This window comes from Carcharodon carcharias, chromosome 5 (assembly GCF_017639515.1).
Source record: "Carcharodon carcharias isolate sCarCar2 chromosome 5, sCarCar2.pri, whole genome shotgun sequence".
Lineage (NCBI taxonomy): Eukaryota > Metazoa > Chordata > Chondrichthyes > Lamniformes > Lamnidae > Carcharodon > Carcharodon carcharias.
In genome coordinates, this window is record NC_054471.1 from 52,727,655 (window position 1) to 52,755,441 (window position 27,787).

A 27,787-nucleotide genomic window follows, 5' to 3' on the forward strand; every position below is an offset into this window, starting at 1 on the left:
AGAAATTATAATGTGGTCAACAACTTGGTGCTCCTGATAGTGTTTCACACTCATTTTTCTACTGTAGAGAAGTTTAACTAAACATGGTTTACAGGGTTAGTATTTCTCACAGTTGCCAGAAGGCATCCCAAGAGTCTTTACTCACACACAAACGTATTGCACAAACAAATTACTGCAGGTCCTGCTAGTTTGAAAGAAAAGATTCTGGGAAGTCATCAGGTCAGGCAGTATCTGTGGAAAACGGGGAAAATTAGCATTTTGGGGACTTAATGATTGGCCAGAACAGGAAGATATTACAGGTGAACAGTTTATAAGCAAAGGTAGAGCTAGGGAAGTGGGTGTGTGGGGTAGACCAGATAAAATAGAGTGAGTTTTAAAGAGATTAGGTCAAGAATAGGAGACAGTTAAAAAGTCAAACGTGATAATAGTGTAAGACAAAGGGAGTTATGATGAGAAAAGTGTTATCAGATGATGCCATTATTCTGCATTTGATGATCACTAGCACATTATTTCTGTTATTGGATGCTAATAAAAATGTGTTCTCCAATGATAACATTGTTTTCTTTCGAGTCACTAACACTGGCATTTGGTAGTTAGGGGTGGAATGGGGTGGTGGTTGAGGGTTGTTCCCTGGAGTGCATGAATATTTACAAGCAACCCCCACATGAAATAATTTGAACATCATTGGCTCAGATGAATGCTTTTCAGTCCAAAGTACTCTGCTCTAGTGGGCTTTTTAAAATACAAATGAAAATAATTTGCATATGCTCTATTCTAATAGTTGAAGAGTTTTGCGTTAGTTACTCATTTTCCCTTACACAATGGTTCTTTGCTCTTTCTGGCCTCAGTTTGTACCTAGCTTCATTTCTACAAGGCACCATGCTATGGCAGCCTGTGTGTTCCCTTAAGTAATTTCAGATCAGTTAAGAGGAATGCACCACAGGCATTTGAGCCCCTGCAGTGATTTGCTTTGCAAGCGGAGAGAGGAATATTTGGGTGGGGTGGCAAGGAAAGATTTGTTCCTTTTACATCCTCTATATTCAAACCATATCCATCCATCTCAATTTTCTCTTCTTCTGAAGCCAATTGAAATAGGGCTGCCAACCCCTTAGAATCTGTAGAAATTAAAGATTAATTTCCAGGACTCTTTCATCAAGAACCCCAGCAGAAAAAGCCACACATACATTTTTTTAAAAATTGTGCATAACATCTTATCATTTTCTTTGAAAAATTGTTAGCGATAAGAATATTGGAGATGGGATAAAAAGGCTGTGTGACGAACAGTTCAAGCACCATCCAATCAGGTCATTAAGAACCTGGTTACTTTCCTATTGGTGTGGGAAGGCAGTGCACCGGATGTGCCAGACAAATGGTGCCTGGGCATGGGAGTAGGACATCCTGTGATGAAATCTCCAGGAATAGGTCCAGCCAGCATTGCCAACCTTAAATGGTACATATTTTAACTCGTGGGCACTTTTCAACTGTCTACTCCAGTGGCAAAGAGATCGGGCTGACTTCATTTAAATTTGGCAGGTGAGCCACTGGGTGGCAAACTGGAACATTCCGAGCCCGTATGGCCAAGTTCCACATCTGCATGATGGATGTAGTCTCAACAATAAGCTTACATCACCTGATCTGTGCCTTGTGGATGGTGGACAGGCTTTGGAGACTCAGGAGGTGAGTTACTCGCTCCAAGATTCCAAGCCTCTGACCTGTTCTTGTAGTCACAGTATTTATATGGCTCGTCCAGTTCAAGTTTTGGTCAATGGTAACCCCCGGGATGTTAATAGTGGGGGATCCAGCGATGGTAATGCCATTGAATGTCAAGGGGCAATGGTTAAATTCTCTCTTGTTGGAGATGATCATTGCCTGGCATTTGTGTGGTGCGAGATGTTACTTGCCACTTGTCAGTCCAAGCCTGGATATTGTCCAGGTTTTGCTTCATTTGGATGTGGCCTGTTTCAGTATCTGAGGAGTTGTGAATGGTGCTGAACATTGTGCAATCATCAGCGAACATCCTCACTACTGACCTTATGATGGAAGGAAGGTCATTGATGAAGCAGCTGAAGGTGGTTGGGCCTAGGACACTACCCTGAGGAGCTCCTGCAGTGATGCCCTGGAACTGAGGTGATTGATCTCCAACAACTACAGCCACCTTCCTTTGTGCTAGGTATGACTCCAACCAGCGGAGAGTTTACCCACTGATTTCCATTGACTCTAGTTTTGCTAGGGCTCCTTGATGCCACACTCGGTCAAATGTGGCTTTGTTATCAAGGGCAGTCACTCTCACCTCACCTTCCAGTTATCTTTGAACTCAGCTATCAGTTTTTTACTTAATGTCAACACGATTAATGGTCTACTACACAAAGCAGATTTTACAAATATCTGAATAAATTTTTGTTTATAATGAGCAAAAAAAATGCACAAAATTACATGATAGTTGAAATGGAAACTGCTTTACAAATGGCTTGAAATTAGTGCGCATCTCAGAATACAAATGCTTTGCATGAAATTATTTTGTCTTCTAATTAAATGGAGTATTGACACGCTTATTTTAATGCTTTATATGTAACACTCATACTAAGTTTAATGTTTAAAACAATCATGAAAATAACAGCCCAAAGAAATATTTCAACTTCATATTCAAATATTCACACTGCATAATTTCGAGGCCAACACTTCCTCAATTATTTTCCTGTTCAAACACAAATGTACAAAGACGTGGGGCCAGGAAAGGAGCCTGACAGGTGCACAAAATTTCATGCCATTGGTTTGCATACTGATTCTCCACCTCCATTCTACCCCATGACTACCATTTTCCCAGAGATATGTTTGGGGGAAGGAGAGGGGTGGTGTGGGGAGGGTGTGCGACAGGTGCCAACTGAGATAGTTAAGGCCTATTAATGGAGGCCATATTGAGATTTTTCCGGTCAGCTTTCAGGCTCCTGGGGGCAGCGGGTGACAGTTCAGCTGCCTGGACCTGGCCTCTTGGCGACAGACTAGTGGGTCAGCACTTTAGGCAGGCTTAGGTGCCCTCCCTGTCTGCTTGTGTGCTGCAGCAGCCAAAGGCTGTAGGTTAAAGGGTTAACATCAGAAACAGACAGGCTGCTGATGTAATAATGATGTCAGATCACATGACTATGTAGAAAGCGAGATCTTAAAGAGAGCAGAAGCTCTTAAATTGTGTCAAGGTCAAAGGTGTAAATACTTGCTGTAAATAAATAGTTCTGGGTAAGCATACTTTTGGGAGACTAGACAACCCCCGTTTACCACACGATAAAACATGGTGGCACTGAGTGAAAGACCCAGCAAAGACTGAAACAAGCTACAGGGTTGGGCAGGAATGAGAACCTCGAAGGAAGGAAAAAAATACATACCCAAATATTGGAACATCACGGGAGCAGCAGAGGCAATCTGTGACAGAGACCCAGAAAATAGGCAGCAGTAAGCATGACCTGATACAGCAAGCAACAGTGGAGAAGCAGGAGCAAATGCAGGAACAATTCCAGAGCTCATCAGAAGAATTGAATGTCCCATTTCCAGAGCCATTTCAGAGTGCAGAAGGCCAACAAGAGGCCCAGAAGTGGGAGAACGGGAGAAAGAGGTTCACAAGATGCAGGGTTGCTTCAGGATTACATAAAAAGACCAGAAAAATCAGGTCGCTACTCTACTTTAAGCTGCAGGAGCTATCGCTGATGATGTGATAGCAAGGCAGGGCATGATGGGACTTCAGCTTCTTATAAGACACGCAAGCTTTCGACTCTTACTTCAGCGTCTGTCGGATCTTAATATTTGAGAGGGCTAAACTTAACAAAAACATAGGTGAGGTGAAAGCATGTATTTGTTAATCAACGATCTCGATAGCTGGCAGGTAATTACGCTCATGGGATTTTAAAAGGCGTGCTGATTCACGACAGGATCATTGTGGAGGTGTTGGACAAAGCATTGCCGGTTCTCTTACAGGCAAGGAAGGATTTAACGCTGGTGAAAGCAGTGAAGTTCACAAGACCGACGGAACTTGGAAAAAAGATTTGGGTGTTCGCTTGTAGGGAAGCAGAGGTTCTGTGGAGATTGAGCGAGACCATTCAGTTTGTAGGCCATAAAATGGAAAGCACACCAAAGCCTAAGTACGCCAATATATGGAAAAGTGCATCAACTGTCAATTTAAAATGTCTCCAGTGTGATGGGAACAAGCTGCAAAAATTAAAAGAATGACCGAGGCGGGGGGCGGGAGGAGGCAGAGTGCCGCAACTATGGAAAAATAGGCCACTTTAAAACTGTTTGTCACTTGAAAATGCTGAATCTGTGAAAAGAGGGGGAAAATTTTAAAGCAGAGCCAGGTCCTAGAAGTGGAAGGACCACAAGCAAGTTATCTCCTTTCTGGGAGGAGGTAGATAACACTGAAAACACATATTGGAGTGTTAAACTTGAAGTGGATGGACACACCACAGAGTTTAAATTAGACACATGAGCAGGTGTTTCTATTTTATCAGATGAAGTAAAATGGCTGAAACAAATTCCAATGCAACCATCACATATTAAACCCGCATGTAGTCCCAGGGAGACTACACTAAAAGTGAAAGTCCAGTTGATGGAGAAGCTGAAATATAAAGATCGAATAATCCTCAAACCTCTCCATGTCATTCAAAATCTACTAAGCAGAAAAGCATGCCTAAAACTGAAATTAATCTGTAAGGTGGCAAAGCTGCTCCTGAAAATTACAGCACTACATTCTGCAACAAATTCTCAATATTATTTACAGGGCTGGGAAAATTAAAAACTGAGTACCACACCACCCTACGAGCTGATGCAAAACCAATTTGCCTCTACACCGAGGAAAGTCCTTTACCCACTCTCAGGCAAAGTCAAGGTCGAAACTGAAAAGGTGCAGCAGCAAGAATTTCTCACTGGTCACCATGCCAACAAAATGGTGTTCAGGTATGATTATGGTCCCAAAACCAAACAACGCCATAAGAATGCGCATGGATTCAACTCAGATAAATAAGGCAGTGGAATGTCAGATCCACAATGGCCTCAATGGACAAGAGCCTAGCAAAACTAGCCAGGACCACTTCATTTACTAAATTGGATGCGAACAGTGGATTTTGGCAATTGCCTCTGGACAAAGAATGCTGATCACATTTATAATGCCACTTGGTTCTTATTGTTTCAATAGATTCCGCTTTGGAGTTGCGTCCACTCTAGAAATTTTCCAGAGAACGATGTCCAACACTTTTGAAGGCATGGAAGTAGTAATATGCCATATGGACCACATACTCATACATGGATCCACGTAAGAGGAGCATGATCGCAGGGTCAGAGCAGTCCTGAGAGCCTAAAAGGATTTTAACACTGAATGAAAAATGTGAATTTGGCAAACCCATGATTAAATTTCTAGTCACATAGGACAAGTCACTCCAATCAGAGTTGATGTGCAAAAAACAAAAGTTATTAAGAGAATTTCTACAACCCAGGGATATAACTGAGCTTCAAAAATTCCCAGGGGTGGTCAACCAAGTACAAAAGTTCCGATCAAATTTAGCAGAGGTCAACAAGCCCTTGAGACAGCTGTTGAGACAGGGTCAACAGTGGCGCTGGAACGAGGGACAGCAAAATGCTTTTGAAAAGATTAAACAACTTTTAATCTCTTCTGGAATCTGGGCACATTATGACCCAGACTTACTGACCATAGTGGCTGCAGTTGCATTGTCTGCAGGTCTGGGGGCAGGACTATTTCAAGCGCAAAAAGATGGCAAGCATAGACCAGTCTACTATGTCTCTAGACTTCTGACAGAAATGGAACAACAATACGCCATTATAGAAAAAGAAGCGTTGGCAGCGACGGGGACATGAGAAAAATTTTCTGTTATGGGATTATGTTCTAAAATCAAAACATACCAAAAACCGCCAGTCACCCTTCTGAACATGAAAGAAATTGCAAGGATGCCATCCATAATCCAGCAGTTCAGATTAAGATTGATGAGATATGACTCCTTTATGGAATATATGAGAGGAAATGTCAAACAACAGAGGACATACCGTCACAAATATCATTGGAAGGAACTGAACAAAAGGATTTAGATTTCATCAAGGAGACTGAAGCATATACACCCTTAATCTCTCAGCATTTACCAACTACTGCAAGAAAGTTGTAGGAAATAAATCAAGTCCAGAAACAGCATGAATAACGTCTACAAATCTGAGAATATTGTCTGGAAGGATGGCCAGACTATATTTCCAGTAATCCATGAGGAAATGGTCACAACTCAGAGGTTGGGGAGGGGGAGGAACTGTAGCAAACAGGTGGATCAGGAGGAAAAAGGTTCAGGAAGCAGGATTCATGGCACACAAGAGGTACTCTAAGTAGAAAGTTACATTTTTCTTTTATATTGTTAAAATAATTTTATTTTAAAAGTTATTTCATTTACCAATGTAGGAATTTAGCAATGTAAATTATTTCAACTTGGAGGGTATAACATTTTAATATGTTTTTTTTCCTAATAAGGAAGGTCCTACAAAACCTATCTATAGTTTTAACATAAATTACTATGGGAACCAATGTTGCACCTAAACCCGTGATTTTCAGGATCGCAACCACAAAGTTAAGTGAGGGCTTAGTGTACTTCATTGGCAGTAAGTGCTTTAAGACATTGTGAGGTGGTGGAAGGTGCTATATAAATGTAACTTTTTTTCCTTCATGAAGAGGAACAGTGCTTCAGGCAGTATCCCTAGGTCATGCATAAAGACTTAAGTAATTGCTCCTTGAAACCAGTGTCTCTTCCTCTCTGTCTTCATTATTCACATATCTGGATGATATGATACAGGATTTCTCTTCTGCATAACTTGAGAGAGATCAAAAATGATTTCTGGCAGCCTAACCCACCAGAAGAATAGGGTCTATTTGCACTGCAACTTCAGTTTCACTCCAATCCAGTTTCCACTTCTAAAACTGCAGCTTAAATGTAGAGTAGGAATCAGACCTAGCTCCGGAGAGAAGCAGTGCAAGAAAACAGACTTACTTTGTCGAGTTTGACACTATGTGGGATGAGCTACTGTACAAGTTTCAAATGTTCGATCACCTGGACACATCTTAAAACTATTTTCAATTGATTTTATGTGCCCATATGAGATGGTAATCATTTTTGCAGTCAAATGCAATGGGAAATCTACCTCCTGCTGTAACTTTGGCAGAAATTTGGGACAACAAATGGAAATAAACAACAATTCTCAGCAAAACTCCTGTGCAAATTTCCACCTATAAAAGTTTAGTTCTCACGTTGGCATGTAATCACACATGGGCAAAATTTTGTCCCAAGAAAGTGAGTTCTGTTGCAGCAAAGCAAACTACTGCAAGCAGAGATTAAAGATAGATATAATGCCCAAGCAAAAATGAAATGGAATATAACTGTAAAGCTCTCCTACACAGTATATAAAGCTATGTAAACAAATGTGGCAAGCATGTTCCAAATTCTAACACTTCTGAAGCCTTGAATCCGGTGCTACCTGAAATTCAGGCTCAGCTTTTGAAAAAATCCATCACAGAATCCGTAGGTTAGGTCAGCTGTCATGTTGTTGTAGGAATACTGAACCATAAGAATCAGGAGGAGCAGTACCAAAATATTAGAGATGATGGAACATAGCAAGTATCTCTACTTTTTTTTAAAAAAGCAGAAGGACTGTAATAGAAATGGCAGATCAGTTGACCAGGCACCATAAGATGACAGTGTTAGAGTTTATCCAGAAGGAAGATATTGGCACTGATTTTCCTCTCGGTGGGAAAGGAATGGCTTTTGCTGTTCACCTCAGGCACAACTGTCCAAAGGCGTTTTGCAGCTGAGTGGGGCGCAATTTCCTCTGCAGGGAATGTGCAGTATCTGAGAGCACATAGAGCAGTAGGAGGTTTTTTAACTAGATTGAAGAATCCTCAATGAGACATGCAGACTGCAAACCAGGAAGTAAAAAGAAACAGGAAATATAAATTAGGTTTAAATCATTGTACAGGAATTGAATTAAAAACTAGGCCTTATGAACATGTGAAGTAGGCACAGAAGTAGGCCATTCAGCCCCTCAAGCCTGCTCCGCCTTTCAATATGATCATCGCTGACCTGTTTGCATTGCGAGTTCCACATTCTCATCTATTCCCAATAACCTTTGATTCCATTGCCTAGCAAGAATATATCCACCTCTGCCTTAAAAATATTCAGTGATCCCCACCTCCATTGCCTTCACAGGCAAGGAGTTCCAAAGTCGCACAACCCTCAAAAGAAAATTCTCTGCACCTCTGCCCTATAAAGGCGACTCTTAATTTTAAAACTGTGTCCCCTAGTTCTGGACTCAAACAAGAGAGGAAACATCCCTTTCATGTTCACCTTGTTGTGACTATTCAGGGTCTTATATACATCAATCAAGTCACCCTTCACTCTTCTATACTCCAGTAGAAACAAGCACAGTCTGTCCAACCTATCCTCATAAGATAGATAAGGTCTGCTCATTCCAGGTATCAACCTAATAAACCTTCTCTGAACCACCTTACAAAAGTGATTAAGGTAAAGAGATGAACGAAAAAACAGAAAAACAAAATTAATCTAAAAAAAAAATCTGAAATATTATTTTTGAAGGAATGAGACGCCACATTTGTGAAGTTAATTTTTTTTAGACCAAGATGGTTTTCCAGTAATTATATAAAGTGTTACACCATTAAAAATTCATTTATTTCTGAATGCACCAGCCCCAACATTCCAACCACTTTTAGTACTTTAAGATCCCACACTGATTTCAGTGCCACATCTGTCAACAAGGACTGAAACAATGCAGTGTGTGGACAAGCAGGGCATTTTTGAAAGCAACTTCTGCATTTCTGGGTTTAACTGTGCATGTGCTGACATCAGATGTTGCTGTCAGATTTATCCCATAATACCACTGAGCACCGATTTCCTTGCTGCTATTATTACAGCAAAATCCTGGTCAATGTGAAACATCTGGAGGAGTATAAAGTCAGCATAGTAAGTTAGCATGGCATTATGCAGGAAATTTGTACTTGAGAAACCTGTTAGAATTCTTTAAAGTATCAGAAGCCAATGAGAATTGATGCTGGTCCAGTGCATCTATTTGGTAATGCCCCACTTATATGATTCCCTGTCTGATCTGCATAAGGTATCTGTTGCAACTGAAACTGAACTCATCCTTCTATCTTAGGAGGGCAACCCTCCAGCAAATGTGACAGGCACACTGAGCTCTTTTATTGAAAGCACTAGTCAAAATTACAAAAACCACACCACATTGGAATCAAATATGAGCAACTCTCTAAACTGGATTGGCAAATATTCCATATTTTTAACTTTTAAAACCAGAACTTGAAATTGCCTGGAATGGAACAAACAAAACTCACTGGGGCAAGGATACGCAGCAGACATCAGCTGAATAAAAATGTTTGTTCTGCCCAGTGATTAATGCTAAAGGATTACCTAACCATAAGAGCAGCATTATGGTATGAACTTCTTGGTATCACAAGAGAATTCTTATTCCCCTTTAGGAAATTGGCAACATCCTATTTGTATGCAGAGTGTAGGCTAAAGAGGATTGCTGGAATGAACAAATTTAAATGAACTAACTTCATTATGAAAGTTTGGAAAATACATTATGTGCAATCCGTTTGCAATTAACTCAAAAAGTAATTTTACCGGTCTCCCTTTGGCTTCCGTTTTTGTACTGTCTTCCCTTTTGGCCGCCTCTCACTGCCTGAACAAGGGGTACCTCCCGGACCAGTTACCCGTATTGACTCCAGGCCTTTGGAAGATTTTTTGAAGGTGAATTCCACATGCTCTCCTTCTTTTAAACTCCTGAATCCATCCATGTAAAGTTTGCTCTGTAGATTAGAATGCAAAAAGGAATAAATTACTATGTTTATCTTTGCTACTCAAGACTGATTCTAAGAAATAAATGCAGTAGGATGCACGGTAAGCTTTTGGTAATAAGGTTAAACAAGGCAACATATTAAATTATTTTTATGATTCCTATTATCAGAGGGACTTTATATCACAAGTTAAATATCAGACCATCAAAATGCCATGAAAACATAAACAAAATATTATAAAAGTGACAAAGCTTCTAAAGTGCTTCACCTGCAGTGAAGTGCAGTGAGACATCGTGAGGTCGTGAAAGACACTATATAAATGCAAGTTCTTTTTTTTCTCGTTTATAATGGTCTAGTGAGGTATAAAGACCAGAGAGTTCGTAGGTTTGATCCTCAGTTGTGCTGAAGCTTCTACGTTCAAGGGGTAGATCAGTTTGGAACATGCTCCAATGCTGGAAATCCCAGGATTGTTACCTAATGAGATATCCCTCCCTACAGCCCCAACAACATACAAGAAGCTCGACATAATCCAGGACAAAGGAGCCCGTTTGATCAGCATCCCATCCACTGCCTTAAACATGCACGCCCTCCACCAGTGACATGCAATGGCATCAGTGTGTATCATCAACAAGATGCACTGCAACAACTCGTCATTATGACTTTGACAGCACCTTCCAAACCTGCAACCTCTACCACCTAAAGGACAAGGGCAGCAGATGCTTGGGAACGCCATAACCTAGCAAGTTCCCCTCCAAGCCACTCATTATTCTGACTTGGAACTATGTCACCATTCCTTCACTGTCACTGGGTCAAAATCTGAAACTTCCTTCTTAACAGCACAGTGGATGTATCTACACCACATGGACTGCAGTGGTTCAAGAAAGCAGCTCACCACCACTTTTCTCAAGGGCAATTAGGAATGGGCAACATATGATGGTTTTGTCAGTGATGCTGAAATCCATTGAAAGGACAGAAAAATGCTGAATAGTTTGCTGAGACTTGGGCACCTGGAAGAGGTTCTGGAGAATAGTTGGCTTTCTGGAACCATACCCCAGCATGGAGCACTTTCAGGAGAGTTGGCAGAGGAAAGATAGGAAGTGAAAAGAAGATCAAGGTTATTTTACGTACTTTGCATGAAACAGCCCCACGTTCTCCCACTTAACCACTTCCTAATTCTAAACTTTGGGGGAGGCGCTGACGAACTAGTAATGTCATTGGACTAGTGATCAAGAAGCCCAGGCTAATGATCTGGGGACATGGGTTCAAATCCCACCATAGCAGCTGGTGGAATTTGAATTCAATTAATAAATCTGGAATATAAAGCATGTCTTAGTGATGGTGACTATGAAACTATCATCGATTGTTGTAAAAACCCATCTAGTTCACTAATGTCTTTTAGGGAAGGTAATCTGCCATTCTTAACTGGTCTGGCCTACATGTGACTCCAGACCAACAGAAATGTGTGGACTCAAATGACCTCTGAAATGGCTGAGCAAGCCACTCAGTTCAATGACAATTAGGGATTGGCAACAAAATGCTAACTTTGCCAGTGACACTCACATCTCATGAAAGAAAGAAAAAAAATCAACTATACATAAAATGACTATGGGGGATATATTAAAAATTTAGAAAAGAGTGAAATTGCATGATATAGTTTTATTATTAGAGAGTACAGTCTGCTGTGTATCATGAAATATGCATTAAAAAAAGCTAACTTGCAATGGTACGATGCCTTACCCAAGTCTTTGACCTATGAAAACTCAGGTTATTAGTCAGGAAAGTGGATAATTGGAACGTCGACATAGAAACACCACAATTGTTGGTAATAATGGGGACCAAGGCGCTCCATCATATTGATACATTGATCTAATTCTCCCTTCCTTCCCCTTCCCTCAACCATGCCTTTGTTACCTTAAGACGTCAAGGCTCAACCATTGTAGCACATTCCAGGCTGGCCTCCCACACTGTATTCTCTGTAATCTTAACCCAACCAGAGCTCTGTTGGCTGTGTCCTTACTTGCGCCAAATCTTATTCACCTGTATTCACTGACCTGCATTGGTTCCTTTGTTTTTTAAAATTCTCATCCTTGTTTTCAAATCCCTCCATGACCTTGCTCCTCCTTATCTCTGAAATTTCTCCAGCCAAACAACTCCACCAAGATATCTGCGCTTGTCTAATTCTGGGCTTTTGCACATCTCAGATTTTAATTACTCCCCTATTGGTGGCCATGCCTTCAGCTGCCCAGATCCTAAGCTTTGGATTTTCCTCCCTAAATCTCTCCGCCTCTTTATTTCACTTTCTTCAAGGCACTCCTTAAAATCTACCTCTTGGACCAAGCTGTTAGTCAGCTACCCTGATATCTCAATGGCTCAGTGTCAAATTTTTGCTTTACAATATTCCTATGAAGTGCCTTGGGATATTTTATTATGTCAAAGGTGCTATATAAATACAAATCGTCGCTGTCCTCTCCACAATTTCCTCTCCTTCTCTCCTGCAAGTGTCAATTCCTTTAGAAAGTGCAATTACATGGGTGTGGGAGTCTTCATGATTCTTGGCTGAATGGTCTAAACAATGGATATCAAAAAACTATTTACTGTGAAGGTCTTCACAGAGACCACCCATCTTATCCTCATCAATATCCACATACATGCGCTGGGGTCAGAAAATGGATCATTTCCTTGCCCCAGCCCCGACATCACCTGCTAAGTGCAGATGCATTGAGACTGATAATACAGCAGCCGTATTTTCACAGAGTTCTTTATTATCTGGGAAAGGAAGTTATGAATTGCAGAGATCTGGTCAGACAACTAGAATATAAAATGTTGAGGTTAACCTTAGGGGTATACTATAGACCGGAGCAAAAATATCTACAAGCATGAGAATCAACTGGATACACTCTGCAACATTAGGCAGATAGAAAAACCAATAGAAAAATGTTAAGCAGAGAGTAATAAAGAAGAAAGCAAGTCCATTATTAGGACAATGTAGGCAAGCCTATAATGGAAAATAAGGAAATGATAGACTTGTTAAATGAGTACTTAGTATTGCACAGAAGACAAATTTAACAGCAGTTCAAGGGAAATTAAAAATGTCAAGTGGAGGTGCTTAGTGGATTTCATATAAATTAAATAATGGATGGAATAATACGCCTTAACATAGAAACAAGAGTAGGCCATTCAGCTCCTCGAAGTAGTTGACACGTTCAATTTGATCATGGCTAATCTGTATCTTAACTCTATCTACTCACCTTGGTTACATAACCCTTAATACCTTGCCTAACAAAAACCTTATCAATCTCAGTTTTTAAATTTTCAATTGGCCTTGCCTCAGCAACTTTTTGAGAAAGTATGAAATTTTCACTACTCATTACATTAAAAAGTGTTTCCTGACACTAACCCTGAATAGCCTCACTCTAATTTCTGGGTTAGCACCCCTTTTTTCTGGATTCCCATGAAATAATTTCTCGTCATCTACCCCATCATTTGCTTTAATCATCTTTAACAGTTAAAATAAACAAATCTCGAAATAAATAAACAAGCAATAAATAAGAAATAAACAAATCTGGTTTTCACTCCAGGCTATTGGAAGAAATAGGTGAGGTGCATTAGTCTAATTCCCAAAGCTCTGTCAAATCTGAAGTATGTCCTCGGATTAGAAAATTGCAAGTTATACTCATTATTTAAAAAGGGAGAGGAACCTTAATATGAATTGTGGGGATGTTACTGAATTCAATCGTCAGGAACATAGTGACTGAGCACTTAGAAAAGTATCAGATGGTCAGAAAATCAGCAATAACCTTTAAAGTGAAGGTTACACATAACTAATTTGGTTACATTTTTGAGGCTGTCACTAGCATGATGGATAGGGGTGCATTTGTGCATGTTGTCAATATGGACTTCCAGAAGGCATTTGATAAGGTTCCACACAACAGGATGTAACGTTAGAATTGGCTGGGAGATGAAACAGAGTGCAGGGATATACGGCTTGTTCTCTGATTGGTGGGATGTGATGAGCATTGTTTACCACATCTTTTTTGGGGGGGTCTCAGCTTTTCATAAGATATATTAATGACTTATATGAATGCATCAAGTGTTGTATTTGCAGATGACGCTTTTAAGAGGCACGGTACTTTTTGTGGATAGGTGTGTGCAGTAATTATGGTTTAATTTAGTGTGTAATGTACCTTTAAGAATAAACTTGTTAGGAAGATCACGTATCTGTAGTAACCAATAGGAGAGTAGCATGGGCTACCTCAGCAGTGCGTGTAGAGATAGAGTTGAAAGCACACATGTTGTTGCTGCTGAGTACATTGTAAATAAACTTAACGTTTCCACACTAGGAGTGCCTGCAGATCAACTCTATCACTAATAGTGTAACTCAGCCATCCTACAACAAACTGGCAATGAGGATAAAACAGAATTGAACAGAAGAAATCAAGTTAGAAAGAAATCGGCACTGTACCTCACGCAGTGATTGTAAGTAACAAGTTCCGTTAGAATTAAAGAAGTTATCCTCTTTCAAAATGCCACAATTTTGGAGAATTGATCCTTTTGAACCTGCCACAGACGATTAGTCTCAATACATAGGAAGCCTCACATTCTTTTTTCAAATGAATGAGATTACACAGGAAGAGGTGAGCAATCCTCGAGTGCTTGTGGGAGCAATACCTATGGCTCGATTTGAAGTTTGACGGCACCCAGTGCCCCAGGTTCAAAGAATTTCGATGAATTGGTGGACCTCGTGAAGGGTCATTTTCAACCCTCAGTCGCGATGCAGAGGTTCAGGTTTAATTCAAGAAATAGAGCCTTCGGTGAGACAATTGCTACATTGCAAATTTGAAGCAGCTAACGGAACATTGCGAGTTCAGTACAACTCTGAACAACATGCCCAGGGATCATTTAGTGTGTGGTGTGGAGCAGGACTCTATTCAGGAAAGATTATTGTCTGAAGTGAATCTGGATTTCAGGAAGGTGCTGGAGATAACATTGGCCATGGAAAGCACAATAAGAGATTCAAAAGCAATACAGGGTGTGCAAAATGACACCATCCTCCACATCAGGCAGGCAATCTCAACCAAAAGAGGTACGAGAAAGCAAGATTCTGCCGAGAAGCAGGAAACAACCCCCTCCCCACCCTTCCAGCGGAAGAATAAAGAAAAATAGCTTAGCAGCGAAATCAAAGAATAATTCTAATAGAGGTGGAAACAAGCAGTCTTTTAGCGATTGGCAGTTTTTAAAAAAATTGAGTGCTACTATTGTCACAGAAATAGATATATAATGAGGCAGTACAAGGAAAGATTCAAGCAGGCTTGTAAACAAAAGAAGCCCAATGAAATCTACAATGTAGAAGAGCCTGAAACTATAAATTCTGACATTTACTCGTTTAATCTGAAAGTTGGAAAGACAGGACCAATATTTGTCACAGTGAAAGTAAATGGCAAATCTGTTAGAATGGAAGTGGACACAGGAGTTTCCACTACAGTAATTGGGGAACATAAGTTTAGAAGAAACAGCTGCCAAGCTAAAAACATATACGGGTGAAGACATTCAAATAAAAGGCATAAGCAGAGTAGCTGTCCATTATGGAAGCCAATCAGCAAAGCTACCAATGTTAGTATTGATAGGCAGAGGGCCAAGCCTTCTAGGGCGTAATTGGCTAAGGGAAATCAACTTTGATTGGGCCACTGGGATTCCAAAAGGAAGCTGGAAGAGTTCCTGTTTTGAAAAAGGAGTGTGTAAAGACTCAACAACCTGAAGAAATGCAGGTTGTCTTAAGGCAAAACCTGGAAGAACAGCAGAAGGAACTCAAAAAGACCCTGCTTGATGACAGAATTCGAGACAAGGTGAACAACCTTTGAAGGGAAAAAGAAAACCTGTTGAAAGACCTTCACACACTACAAGATTCCCTCAGGTCAAAGTTTGTACCTGTGGAAAACTATAAAGAGAAACAGAAAGAATTCAGCACTTCTCTGAACAAACTGAAGAATGAGTTGGCAGAGAAGACACAACAATGTTCAATTTTCCAGCGGGCAGCAAACAAGTACAAAAAAGGAGATGGGAGAGCTGAAGAATCAGCTAAATGAAGCCTAAGAGGCTTTGGAAGCACAAGTCACAGAATTTCCCAGGAAGCAGACAGGTAATTAAATTTTGGGAGACTCAGCCATTGAGCTCAGGCAAGTTGAGCTTGCATCTGAGAGAAGTCTGGCCAACAGTGAAGTCAAAAAAAGGCCGAAATTAAAGCCTGTGCTAGAAAAAAAAGTGCACGTTCCAAGCGAGGGAGGTAATCTATTTGGGTCACTGGATAGATTCATAGGGCCTCCAACCATCTGAGGACAAAGTGAGAGCCATTAGAGAGGCACCTGCGCCAAAGAACGCCTCAAGAGTTCAAATCATTCCTAGGAATGATCAACTATTATGGACAGTTCTTACCCAATTTGTCTACAGTGCTGGCCCCCCCGCATTCTCTACTCAAAACGAACCAACGTTGGTCTTGGGAGGCACCCCAGAAAGAAGCTTTCATAAAGAAGAAACAATTGTTGCATTCGTCCAATCTTTTAGTGCATTCTAACCAGACGAAAGAATCGGTGATTATATGTGATGCATCTTCCTACGCAGTGGGAGCAGTGCTCTCTCATCAGCTGGACAACAGCATGGAATGACCAATAGGTTATATATTAAGAATGCTCACCACAGCGGGAAAGGGATGCTTGCAGAGAGAAAAAGGCAGCCTGTCCATCATCTTTGGTGTACACTGCCACCATTTTATGATCGTTTCAGACCACAACCCATTGCTCGGATTGTTCAGTGAGGGCAAGACTATATCACCCATAGCCTCAGCAAGAATACAATGATGGGCTTTAATTCTGGCAGCATACAAATACACTTTTGTACACAGGCCTGGCAATCAAACAGCCCATGCCCTTAGTTATTTGCCTTTACAAGAATATGATGGGCGCGTCCCAGTTCCACAGGAACTTGTCTTACTGTTAACTGTCTTAGGTTCCTCACCGGTATGTGCTCGACAGATCAGAGACTGGACAAGTTGGGGCCCAGTCCTATCTCAGGTGCAAGAATTGCTACGTGAGGTGATAAGACTATTGCAGGTGGAACTGGATGTGGGAAAGTAAGAGGTCATTCACGTTGAGTCTTAAAAACTGAGTCAGAATATTTTCTTAAAGATGAAAAACTAAGAATTGTGGAGGAGCAATGAATTTTGGATTTTCAGGGACTCAAATCACTAAACGCTTGGTTATAGGTATAAAAATAAGAAAAAAAGCAATGGAAAGTTAACTTTGATCTCAATGTGGATGCAAATTTGAACATTTGATAGAGATGGTCAATTGCATAAAGCCTTAGTCAGGCTCCATCTGGGGTATTACATTCAGTATGGGCATCAAACCTCAGTAAAGATATACTAGCCTTGAAACAGTTAAAGTTGGAGGCACCAGAATATTCCTAGTCTTGATTGGTTGAATAACAAGGACCGCTTGCATTAACATGCCAAGTATTCCCTCAAGATTAGAAGGTTGAGGGAGAAGCTAATGAGGCATTTAAAGTGATAAGCTGATTTGATAGCGTCGATGCAAGGAAACTATTTCCTCTAGTGGTGGAATCCAGGATAAGAAGGCACAATCTTCAACATTTAGGTATGGAATCAGAAAATTTCTTTTCACACAAAGGGTAGTAGAAATCTGGAGCCCCCTGTCCTCTGCAACATTCTACTCTGCCTCCCTCTCCGGCCAAAAGCTATGGGTTCTGGGTTAATTGAAGTTTACAGACTGAAATTTATAGAATTTTGTTGGGCAGTGGTATTAAGAGATAGGTAACAATGGTGGGTAAATAGAGCTGAGGCACAGATCAGCCATGATCTCACTGAATGTCGGAACAGGTGAGGGTGAATGAATGCCCTGCTCCTGTGCTGAATGCATGGCCATAAGAACAAGGAGACAACTCACCAAATGTTGGGACTGGAATAATATGCGTAAATTGCAAATAAAACTTAATGGTTAATTTCAATCTAATGTAAATAGGAAAAAACCCTAATTGTTCTAAAGCTAGAGCTGGTAAAGGTGATGCATGACTGCTTCATGACCTAGAGCATCACAAAAACCAAGGGAAGGCACACCTCAACCTGGCATTTGTTAAAGATCTAGACAATGGACAAAAATGTGGGGACTGTGGCACCTTTGGGGAACAGCAAACCTATGTGGTAAATTTCAATGTGATCTGAAACACAAGAATCACCAGGATCAAGGCACAACTTTTAAAGGGTTAATTACAAGGAAAAGAGGGAAGAATTTAACCAAATAGATTGAAGGAGGCAGGCTGTTCAATACTTCAATAGAGAACAAGTAGAATTTCGTTAATGACATAATGTTGAACATGCAAGATAAATACACACTTGAAACTAGTAAAAACAGATTAAACGCGCATGACCCCGAAATGGATTAACTAACCAAAAACAAAATAAAGGGAAAAATATGACCTCTGCAAACTCTGGAGGGAGAAAGATGGAGTTCATTGGAAGTAACATATAACATGTTAAAAGGGTAATCATAAGGGAAAAGAGAGACTTGAAGAAAATAACATAGCTCCTGATGTGAAACATTATTAAGGATTCCTTGCAGTATTTACCAGTAAGAAGGCAGTCAAAGAAGAGGTGAGAATCAAACGATGCAAAAAATCTTGAAACAGGGGGTGAGCAAAAGATAATAAATATCCTGAATGAATATTTCCTCCAAGGAATTCACAAGGGAAAACATGGGCAGCCTGCCTTTCCCAAAGGGAGTTATTCCAACCAAAATTAATAACTTTGATAAAAATGAGATGGAAATGCTTGAGATTGAAAAGGCTAAAAAAAGTCCAGATCTGCAATGAATAGACATTATTTATTAATATTTTATTAAATAAATCATTGGATACTGATAGGGTACCAGTGCAGTAGATACAGGCCAACATGGTGGCCATGTTCAAGAAGGGTGACACCGGCAATGATGGACCTGTTAGTTCTGATACTATTCTGTGTGAAATAATAGAAATGGCCATCAGGTGAAAACTTGTAGGTTATCTGTACAATGCATAACTTTATTAACTATTGACAGAAATTAACATGGATTCAGCTGGAGAATGTAGGAATTGGATTGGATAAGGTCATGCAGCCCCTCAAGCCTATTCCTGCCTGACCAATGTCCTTGACTTCTTTGGCAAAATTATATCCTGAATGCACTGCAATGCAATATGATGCATCTAAAATTCCAGCAGTCATTTGGCAAAATTTGTTACAAGCCAAACCTCTAGTGATTTAGAGTAAATCTTGGGGTATGGATAACAAATTGACTTGAGGATAGAAAACTGCAACTGTCAGAGAGGAATTAATCAGGGGAGGGTGAGAGAGAGCGAGAGAGAATGAAGAGAGAACAAGATTGAGAGAGGGGGCAGAGGGATTGAGGGTGGAAAGGGATGAAGAAGTTAGAGGGGTGAAGGTGAAAGCAGAGTGAAGGTGGATGAGGGTGATAAAAGGCTGATAGTGGACGTGGTGTGAGGGTGAAAGGAGTAAGGGGGAAAGTAAAGAAAGAAGAGGGTTGAAAGGGAAGATGAGGAAGGGAGAATATTAGAGATTACATTGGGGGGGGGAAGAAGAAGGGAAAAGAAAGGGAAGAATAAGAGTAGAGGGACAGGGAGGAAGGAAAGGAAAAGGGAAGGGAGGGAAGCAGAGAAGGATAGGGAAGAGGAGGAGGAGGATGAAAAAAGGACATGGGTTTACCTCTAATCAGCTAACTGATGTGGAATTGGTCAAATGACCTAGTTCCCCAAAATCTGAAATTGTTCTTGAATTAAAAAAGACTCTCCATTCACAAACTTGTATGATCCAAGCATTGGCATTATTTATTCATCACAATATGATTACTGGATTGAACACAGTGCCTTATATCTCACTGATGCAAGATTGGCAGATATTAAAATGAAACGTGTTTTACAGACTAAACCCTAGAAATCACTGTAGGTAATAGCACTGGATGAATGCTTCAGATGGTCACTCAACAAAACATCTTTCTTCTATTTTAACAGGAGTGTTCACTCATTTAATTTCTAGATTTAAACAGCAAATAAACTTAGTCAGAATTAAATAGACATGAAGCATGAAACATTTAATAACTATGAAAACACAACATAAATACAATGAAAAATTCCATAATTGGCTAATAACTCGTCACAAGAAAGGTTGTGGATGGAGTGAATTGTCTCTGATGGGCAAATTTGTTTTCTTGTGACATTATTATGCCAATTCACAAAGAATGAAGACACTTTGTCCAATCAGTTGCAAACTATTCCTTTTAATTAGATTTATATGTTAGTTTTATTTGTCCTTCCCAGAAAAAGAGGCTTTGCGTTGTTTCCAAGATTATATTTTACAACAAAAGCCAGCAACAATAAATACCCATGCCTGCAGTTTTGGATCACTTGTAAAAATCCATTGCTTGTTTCTACATGCCTTTTGTACAAAAAAATATAGTGCATCTCAGTGTTTCCTTTAATTTTCCTGCACCATCCATGGTCCATTTCTTGCACTGCATTCTCCCTTTGAGATTGCTGTGCAAGGGCATATCTTTACGGGACTGTGTTTTTGCACAGCTTCTTTGGACATTACACACAGCTATATTTTTATAATGGTTTTACAATGAGTTATTTAAATCAATCAATTTATTCCTTTTATTTACAGAGGATTTTTTAAAAATGGGATTACTGGAACAATGCACTAGCCATTGTTTCATTGATCAGATCTACAGATTTTGTGTGCATTGTGACACCATCAAGCATAGAGATAACATGACTGAATATTAAATTCAAATTATTTTAACAATTTGCTCTTTAAACTGTAAAAGGTGTTACTGCAGTGTCTACAGCCTTATTGCACGATACTTATAGAAACACACAGTATATGCACGTTTCAAGGACATCTTACCACCATAAGTCCATGTACAAGAATTTTACTTTGAAAAAAGTATATTTTTTTAAAGTAAATCATAATTATGTATTCATTTATAGGTATTTCTCCATATTAAAACACATAAGAATGGGAAATTAACCAGAAAAGCTAAAAGAAATAAATGTAATGGAAAATCTAGGCCACAGCCTTCAGAACACAATAAGATTCAAGATAATGATTGAGAAGAACACGAGTAAGATAAGAACCAAAGTAACAAATTGGGAGAAAAAAAAAGGGGATGAGAATAGAGCTAAGGAAAATGAGCTGGAATAAATTACTGACAAAGGTGTAGAACATCAATGGGAAATGTTTAAACGATTGGTCAATCAAGTATATATCCCAGTAAAAAACAAGGATAAACTGGCCAGTACTGACATAGCATAAATAATTAAAGAAATAAGGGAAAAAACTGAACCTAAAGAAAAAGACATACACTGGGAGAAGATGACCAAAGAAATACAGAAAGGTTACAAAATAAGTCAAAAAAAATAATGAAGGCGGCAAAGAGAAACTACATAAATGATCATGAAAAATAAAAATAGTTTTCTACAGCTGGTTAAAGTAGAAAAGAAAAATCAGGATATCAACAAAGCCACTAAATGATACACATGATAAACTCACAAGAAATAATAGCAAAGTGGAAGAAATATTATATAATTACTTTACCTTGGTATTCAACAGATGAAATAAAACAGAGTGAACATGACATAAGAAAAAGAGATCAAAGTGCATATAGTCATTTAAGATAGAAATGGAGAAGATAATTAATAAACTAAAAGAGAATAAGACCCCTGGTCTTAACGGATACTGCGTATTCAAAAAAAAGTCAGGAAAGAGATAGCGGAGACATTACTACACATATATAAAAGCTAATCAGTTCCAGAGGGCTGGCAGACCCTAATGGGCTCCTAGCCAGGAAACTATTGACATGAGCTTAATAACCTGTGTAGGAAGGATAATGGAATCCTTAATCCTAAGTGGAATTGAAGAACATGAAGAAACTGAAAATAATATAAAAATATAAAGAGTAGTCATCATAGATACCAAAAGTGAAGGTCATGCTTGACCAATCTTACTGAATTTAAAGATGTAACAGAAAGGATAGATAACGGCAACGTAGTAGATGTATTATACTTGGATTCCGAAAAAGTCTTTGATAAGGTAGCACATTGTCGATTAATGACAATGGTCATAACATGTGGAGTTGGGCACAAGTGGCAGAGAGCAGGGGATAAAGCAATTCTTTGGATTAGCAAATGGTAGGAAGTGGTGATTCACAACGATCGGAGCTAGATCCATTGTTGCTCATGATTTACATAAACAATTTGTACTCAGGAATCAAAGCATAATTTCAAAATTTGCCGATGACATCCAAATGTGGGGGTATAGTTGATATAGAGGATGAAAGAAAGTGTAGAAAGACATTATTAAAAATTGCAGAATGGGCTTGTAATTAGCACTAAACTAAAATATAGATAAGTATGAGATAATATGTTTTGGTAGGGTGAATAAAGAAGCCATGTGATCTTTAAAAATAAGGGTGAGATTTTAACTCATTCAAACCCCACCCACTTGCACAGAGTTAAATTCAGGCCCTAAGGGTCAAAATAGGGTAGTGGAACAGAATGACCTAGAGGTACAGACAGATCATTAAACCTAGTTAAAGGCAAAATACTGCAGATACTGGAAATCTGAAACAAAAACAATAAGTGCTGGAAAAACTCAGCAGGTCTGACCATCTGTGGAGAGAAAGACAGAGTTAAAATTTCATGTCTGTATGCTGTTCTGAAGAAGAGTCATACGGGCTTGAAATGTTAACTCTGTCTTTCTCTTCACTGATGCTGTCAGGCCTGCTGAGTTTTTCCAGCACTTTTTGTTTTTGTTTCATTTAACATAGTGATGCTAATTAAGAAGGCCATTTAAAAAAGCAAACAAAATGATTTTCATTTCTAGAGAGGTAGAATTGAAAGCAGAGAAGTATGCAAAACTTAAGATAAAGACTTGAATTTATATGGCATGTTTTATGACCTTTACCAATGAAGTGCTTTTACAGTAGTCACTGTTATAACGTATGAAGTATTAAAGCCATTATGCGGACAGCAAACTCCCTAGAACAGCAATTTGATATTGACCAATAATCTGTTCTTGTAATGTTGATTGACAGGTAAATATTGGCTAGGACACTGTGGATACCTTCCCTGTTCTTCTATGAAAATAGTGCCATGGGATCTTTTACATCCACTTGAGAGGGAGACCAAGCCTCGGTTTTAAGGCCTCAACTGAAAGACGGCATCTCCAACAATGCAGCACCTGTTAAATCCTGGACTGGCGTGTCAGCCTTGATCTTGATGTTCAATACCAGAGTAGGCTTGAACCTACAATTTTCGGACTTAGAGGAAAGAGTACTACCAACTGAGCCACAGCTGACACAGAGTGCAAAGGGTATATACTAGAATGATACCATAACCGAGAAGTAATACCTGCTAGGAAAGATTGCACATGCTGAGGATGCTTTCCCTAGAAGAGAGAAGAATGAAACCGAACCACCTGGCATCAATCTAGGCACCAGAAACAACAACAGCAAACCCAGCGCTGTCGACCCTGCAAAGTCCTCCTTCTGAACATCGGGGTGTGGGCTTGTGCCAAAATTGGGAGAGCTGTCTCACAGGCTAGTTAAACAACAGCCAGACATTATCTGTAAGGTAAGATTCTGTGAGCATGACAATGTCCCATCCCTGTCCTGTCCCACCAGCAGGACAGACCCATAAGAGGTGGTGGCACAGTGGTATACAGTTGAGAGGGAGTTGGCCTGGGAGTACTCAACATTGACTTTGGGCTCCATGAAATCTCATGGCATCAGGTCAAACAGGGGCAACTAAATCTCCTTCCTATTACCACCTATCGCACGCCACAGCCCCAAGCCAGCCACTCCTCCCTCCTCAGCTGGTGAATTAGTACTCCTCCATGTTGAACACCAATTGGAGGTAGCACAGAGGGAGGTAAGGGCACAGAATGAACTCTGGATGGGTGACTTCAATGTCCATCATCAAAAGTGGCTCAGTAGCACCATCACTGATTGAACTGGCCAAGTCCTAAAGGAAATAGCTACTAAACTGGGTCTGCAGCAGATGGAGAGGAATAAACAAGTAGTAAAAATCTACTTGACCCTGTCCTCACCAATCTACCTGTCACAGATGCATCTATCCATGATAGTATTGGTTGGAGCAACCACTGCACAATCCTTGTGGAGACAAGTTCCCACCTTCACAATGAAGATATACTTCATCATGCTGTGTGGCATCACCATACTAAATGGGAGAGATTTCAAACAGATCTAGCAATTCAAATATGTACAATCCACAAGTCACTGTGGGCTAGCAGCAGCAGCAGAATTGTATTCATCCTCGTGGCCCCGCAGATCCCCAACTCCACCATTGCCATCAAGCCAGGTGAATCAACGTAAAAATGTCACCCGGTGAAGCAACAAGACCAAAGAGTGGACACAGCATGCAAGTTCAGGGCTAAGCAATCCCACATCTAAGCTCTGCAGTCCTGCCACATCCAATCATGAATGGTGGTGGACAATTAAACAACTCACTGGAGGAGGAGGCTCCACAAATATCCCCATCCTCAATGATGGGGGAGCCCAGCACATTAATGCAAAAGATAAGGCTGAAGCATTAGCAACCAACTTGAGCCAGAAGTGCCAAATGGATGATCCATCTCAGGCTCCTCCCGAGGTCCCCAGCATCACAGATGCTAGTCTTCAGCCAATTTGGTTCACTCCATGTGATATCAAGAAATGGCTAAGGCACTGGATATTGGAAAGGCTATGGGCCCTGACAATATTCCAACAATAATACCGAAGACTTATGTTCCAGAACTTTCCGCACCCCTAGCCAAGCTGTTCCAGTAGAGCGACAACACTGGCATCTATCCAGCTATGTGGAAAATTGCCCAAGTATGCTCTGTACACAAAAAGGACAACTCCAACCCGGCCAATTACCGCCCTATCAGTCTACTCTCGATCATCAGTAAAACAATATCATCGACAGTGCTATCAAACAAAGCAGCACTTACTCAGCAATAACCTGCTCACTGACACTTAGTTTTGTTTCTGCCAGGGCCATTCAGCTCCTGACCTCATTAGAGCCTTGATCCAGACAAAAGAGCTGAACTCCAGAGGTGAGGTGAGAGTGACTGCCCTTGATATCAAGGCAGAATTTGACCGAGTGTGGCATCAAGGAGCTCTAGCAAAGCTGAAGTCAATAGGAATCAGGGGAAAACTCACCACTGGTTGGAGTGATACCTAGCAGAAAGGAAGACAATTGTGATTGTTGGAGGTCAATTATCTCAGTCTAGGGCAACACTGCATAAGTTCCTCAGGTTAGTGTTCTCAGCCCAACCATCGACAGCTGCTTCATCAATGACCTTCCCTCCACTATTCAGTCAGCGTTTCAATCCTGTGGCCTGCTGTTGCAGCTACAGTATTTGTATGGCCGGTCCAGTTCAGTTTCTTGTCAATGGTAACACCCAGGGTAGATAGTGGGGGATTTTGGCGATGGTAATGCCATTGAATGTCAAGGGGAGACAGTTAGATTCTCTCTTGTTGAAGATGTTCATTGTGCAATCATCAGCCACACAAGTGCCAGGCAATGTTCAGCACCATTCGCGACCCCTCAGATACTGAAGCATTCCGTATCCATATGCAGCAAGACTTGGACAATATTCAGGCTTGGGTTGATGAGTGGCAAGGAACATTCGTTCCACACAAGTGCCAGGCAATGACCATTCCCAAAAAGAGAGAATCTAACTATCTCACCTTGACATTCAATGACATTACCATCGCTGAAATCCCCCACTATCAACATCCTTGGGGCTATCATCGACCAGAAACTAAACTGGACTAGCCATATAAATACTGTGGCTACAGGTGCAAGTCAGAGGCTTGGTATGCTGTAGATCGTAACTCATCTCCTGACTTCCCAAAACCTGTCCACCATCTAGGAGTGTGATGGAATACTCTCCACTTGCCTGGATAACTGCAGTTCCATAAACTCTCAAGGAACTCGACATCATCCAGGACAAGCAGCCCGCTTGATTGGCACCCCATCCATCACTTAAACATCCATTCCCTCCACCACTGTCGCATAGTGGCAGCAGTGTGTACCACTTACAAGATGTACTGCAGCAACTCACGAAGGATTCCTCAATAGAACTGTCCAAACTCTACCACCTAGAAAGGCAGGGGCAGCAGGTGCATAGGAACAGCACCACCTGCAAGTTCCCTCGAAACAACACACCATCCTGACTTGGAGCTATATCACTGTTCTTTCACTATTGCTGGGTCAAAATCCTGAAACTCCCTTCCTGACAGCAGAAAGACTGCAGTGATTCAAGAAGTTGGCTCATCACCACCTTCTCGAGGGCAATTAGAGATGGACAATAAATACTTGTCTAGCCAGCAATGCCCGCATCCCGTGAATTAATAAATAAAAACAAGATTGAGGGGCCTGATGTTCAGGAGAAATCTCTTTACGTAGTGTGTTTAAAATGTGGATGTCACTACTATAGAGTGTGCGGTTGAAGTGAACAGCATTCAAGTAGAAGCTACATAAGTACATGATGGAGAAAGGTATAAAATGATACATTGATGGGTTAAGCTAAAGAGCAATTGGAGGAGGTATATGGAGCATAAACATGGGTAGAGACCTGTTGGGCTGAATAATCTGTATTACGTATAATAATGCAATAGATTTGACCATAAGAGAGAAAATTTAGAGAATGAACATAAAAAGGTTTGAGTGGTGTGATAAGCTGTTTTCATAAATGAATGGAAAGAGGCAATACTACAAATTAACTTAAACATGGTCAGGATTTTACGTCCCTCAAGTGGGCACGTGCCCGACCAAGTCGGGCAAGCCCCTTGATGTCATTGCGCACTCTCATGATCTTTCAGTCGGTGGGCGTGCGCCAGAGTTGGCAGCCAACAATTAAGAGGCCTATTAAGGCCCTTAAAGTATTAATTAAGTTGTATTTTTCGCTGCCCACTCAACCATTCAGTTGGCAGATGGGCGAAAAGGCCAGGCGGCCTTTGCATTTTATACGAAACCTCATCCATGGGCAGGATGTGGTTTCCAATGGTAAGTAAAAAAACACACAAAAAAGGTTTCCACTTCCTTTTAAACATGCCCCTCTTCATGTGACTGAGTCACATGTGGGGACATGTTTACATCATTTATTAAAGCTTTATTTTCCTTTGTCCAAATCTTCAGCTACTTCCGCGCTCGGTCTCTTCCTGCCCCCAACCCGGCAGCGCTGGGTCTTTCAGTGTCCCTTTCACGCTGGATGACCGTTAATTGGCCAGCCAGTGTGAATTCGTGGGCGGTGAGCCCGTTTCACGGTGGCTGCCGGGCTCGGCCTCCGCTCCCGCCCGACGAAGGGAAAATCCTGGCCCATATTTTTTTACATTACAGGAGTTGTTTCTCCAAGAAATGAGTTGAGGAGAAAGCAGGAGGAGTAAAATGGAGTCACGAAAGGCATTAAGGGGAAAGAAAGGGCATATAAAATTCCAATATGTGCAGCGAAGGAACAATATAGGAAGCACAGCATCAGAGGGACACCACCAAGAAACTAATGAGGCATGGAGAGGAAGCACGAGGGGAATACAGCGGAAATATAAGGAACAATAACAGAGCATTCATTAAGTGCATCAGAAGCAAGAGAAAAGCGTGGAAGGGCATTAGATCATTTACCAGTGATGCTGGAAGAAATGGGGCCTGGGGGAAAAAAAGTGGTGAAATTGCTCAATTTGCGCCCATTTTCCAACATGGAATAAAACTGAAAGAGGAGAGAGAAAATTGAAGTTGCAGCAGGGAGAAATTAAACTGGAAACCCTCATCATCACAAGGAAAAATAATAGGTTAAGAAAAATAATAGGTTGGATA

The 27,787-nt window shown here is 40.6% G+C and overlaps 1 protein-coding gene across 1 annotated transcript in view; it reads right to left on the minus strand.

The window, feature by feature from the left end:
• The window catches only part of LOC121278247 (protein lin-28 homolog B-like), a 218,530-nt gene that overhangs the window by 92,070 nt on the left and 98,673 nt on the right, over positions 1–27,787 (minus strand). The window contains exon 3 of the mRNA XM_041188472.1: positions 9,681–9,865. Within this exon, the coding sequence (XP_041044406.1) occupies positions 9,681–9,865 (185 nt within the window). The remainder of the gene's footprint in view (positions 1–9,680; positions 9,866–27,787) is intronic.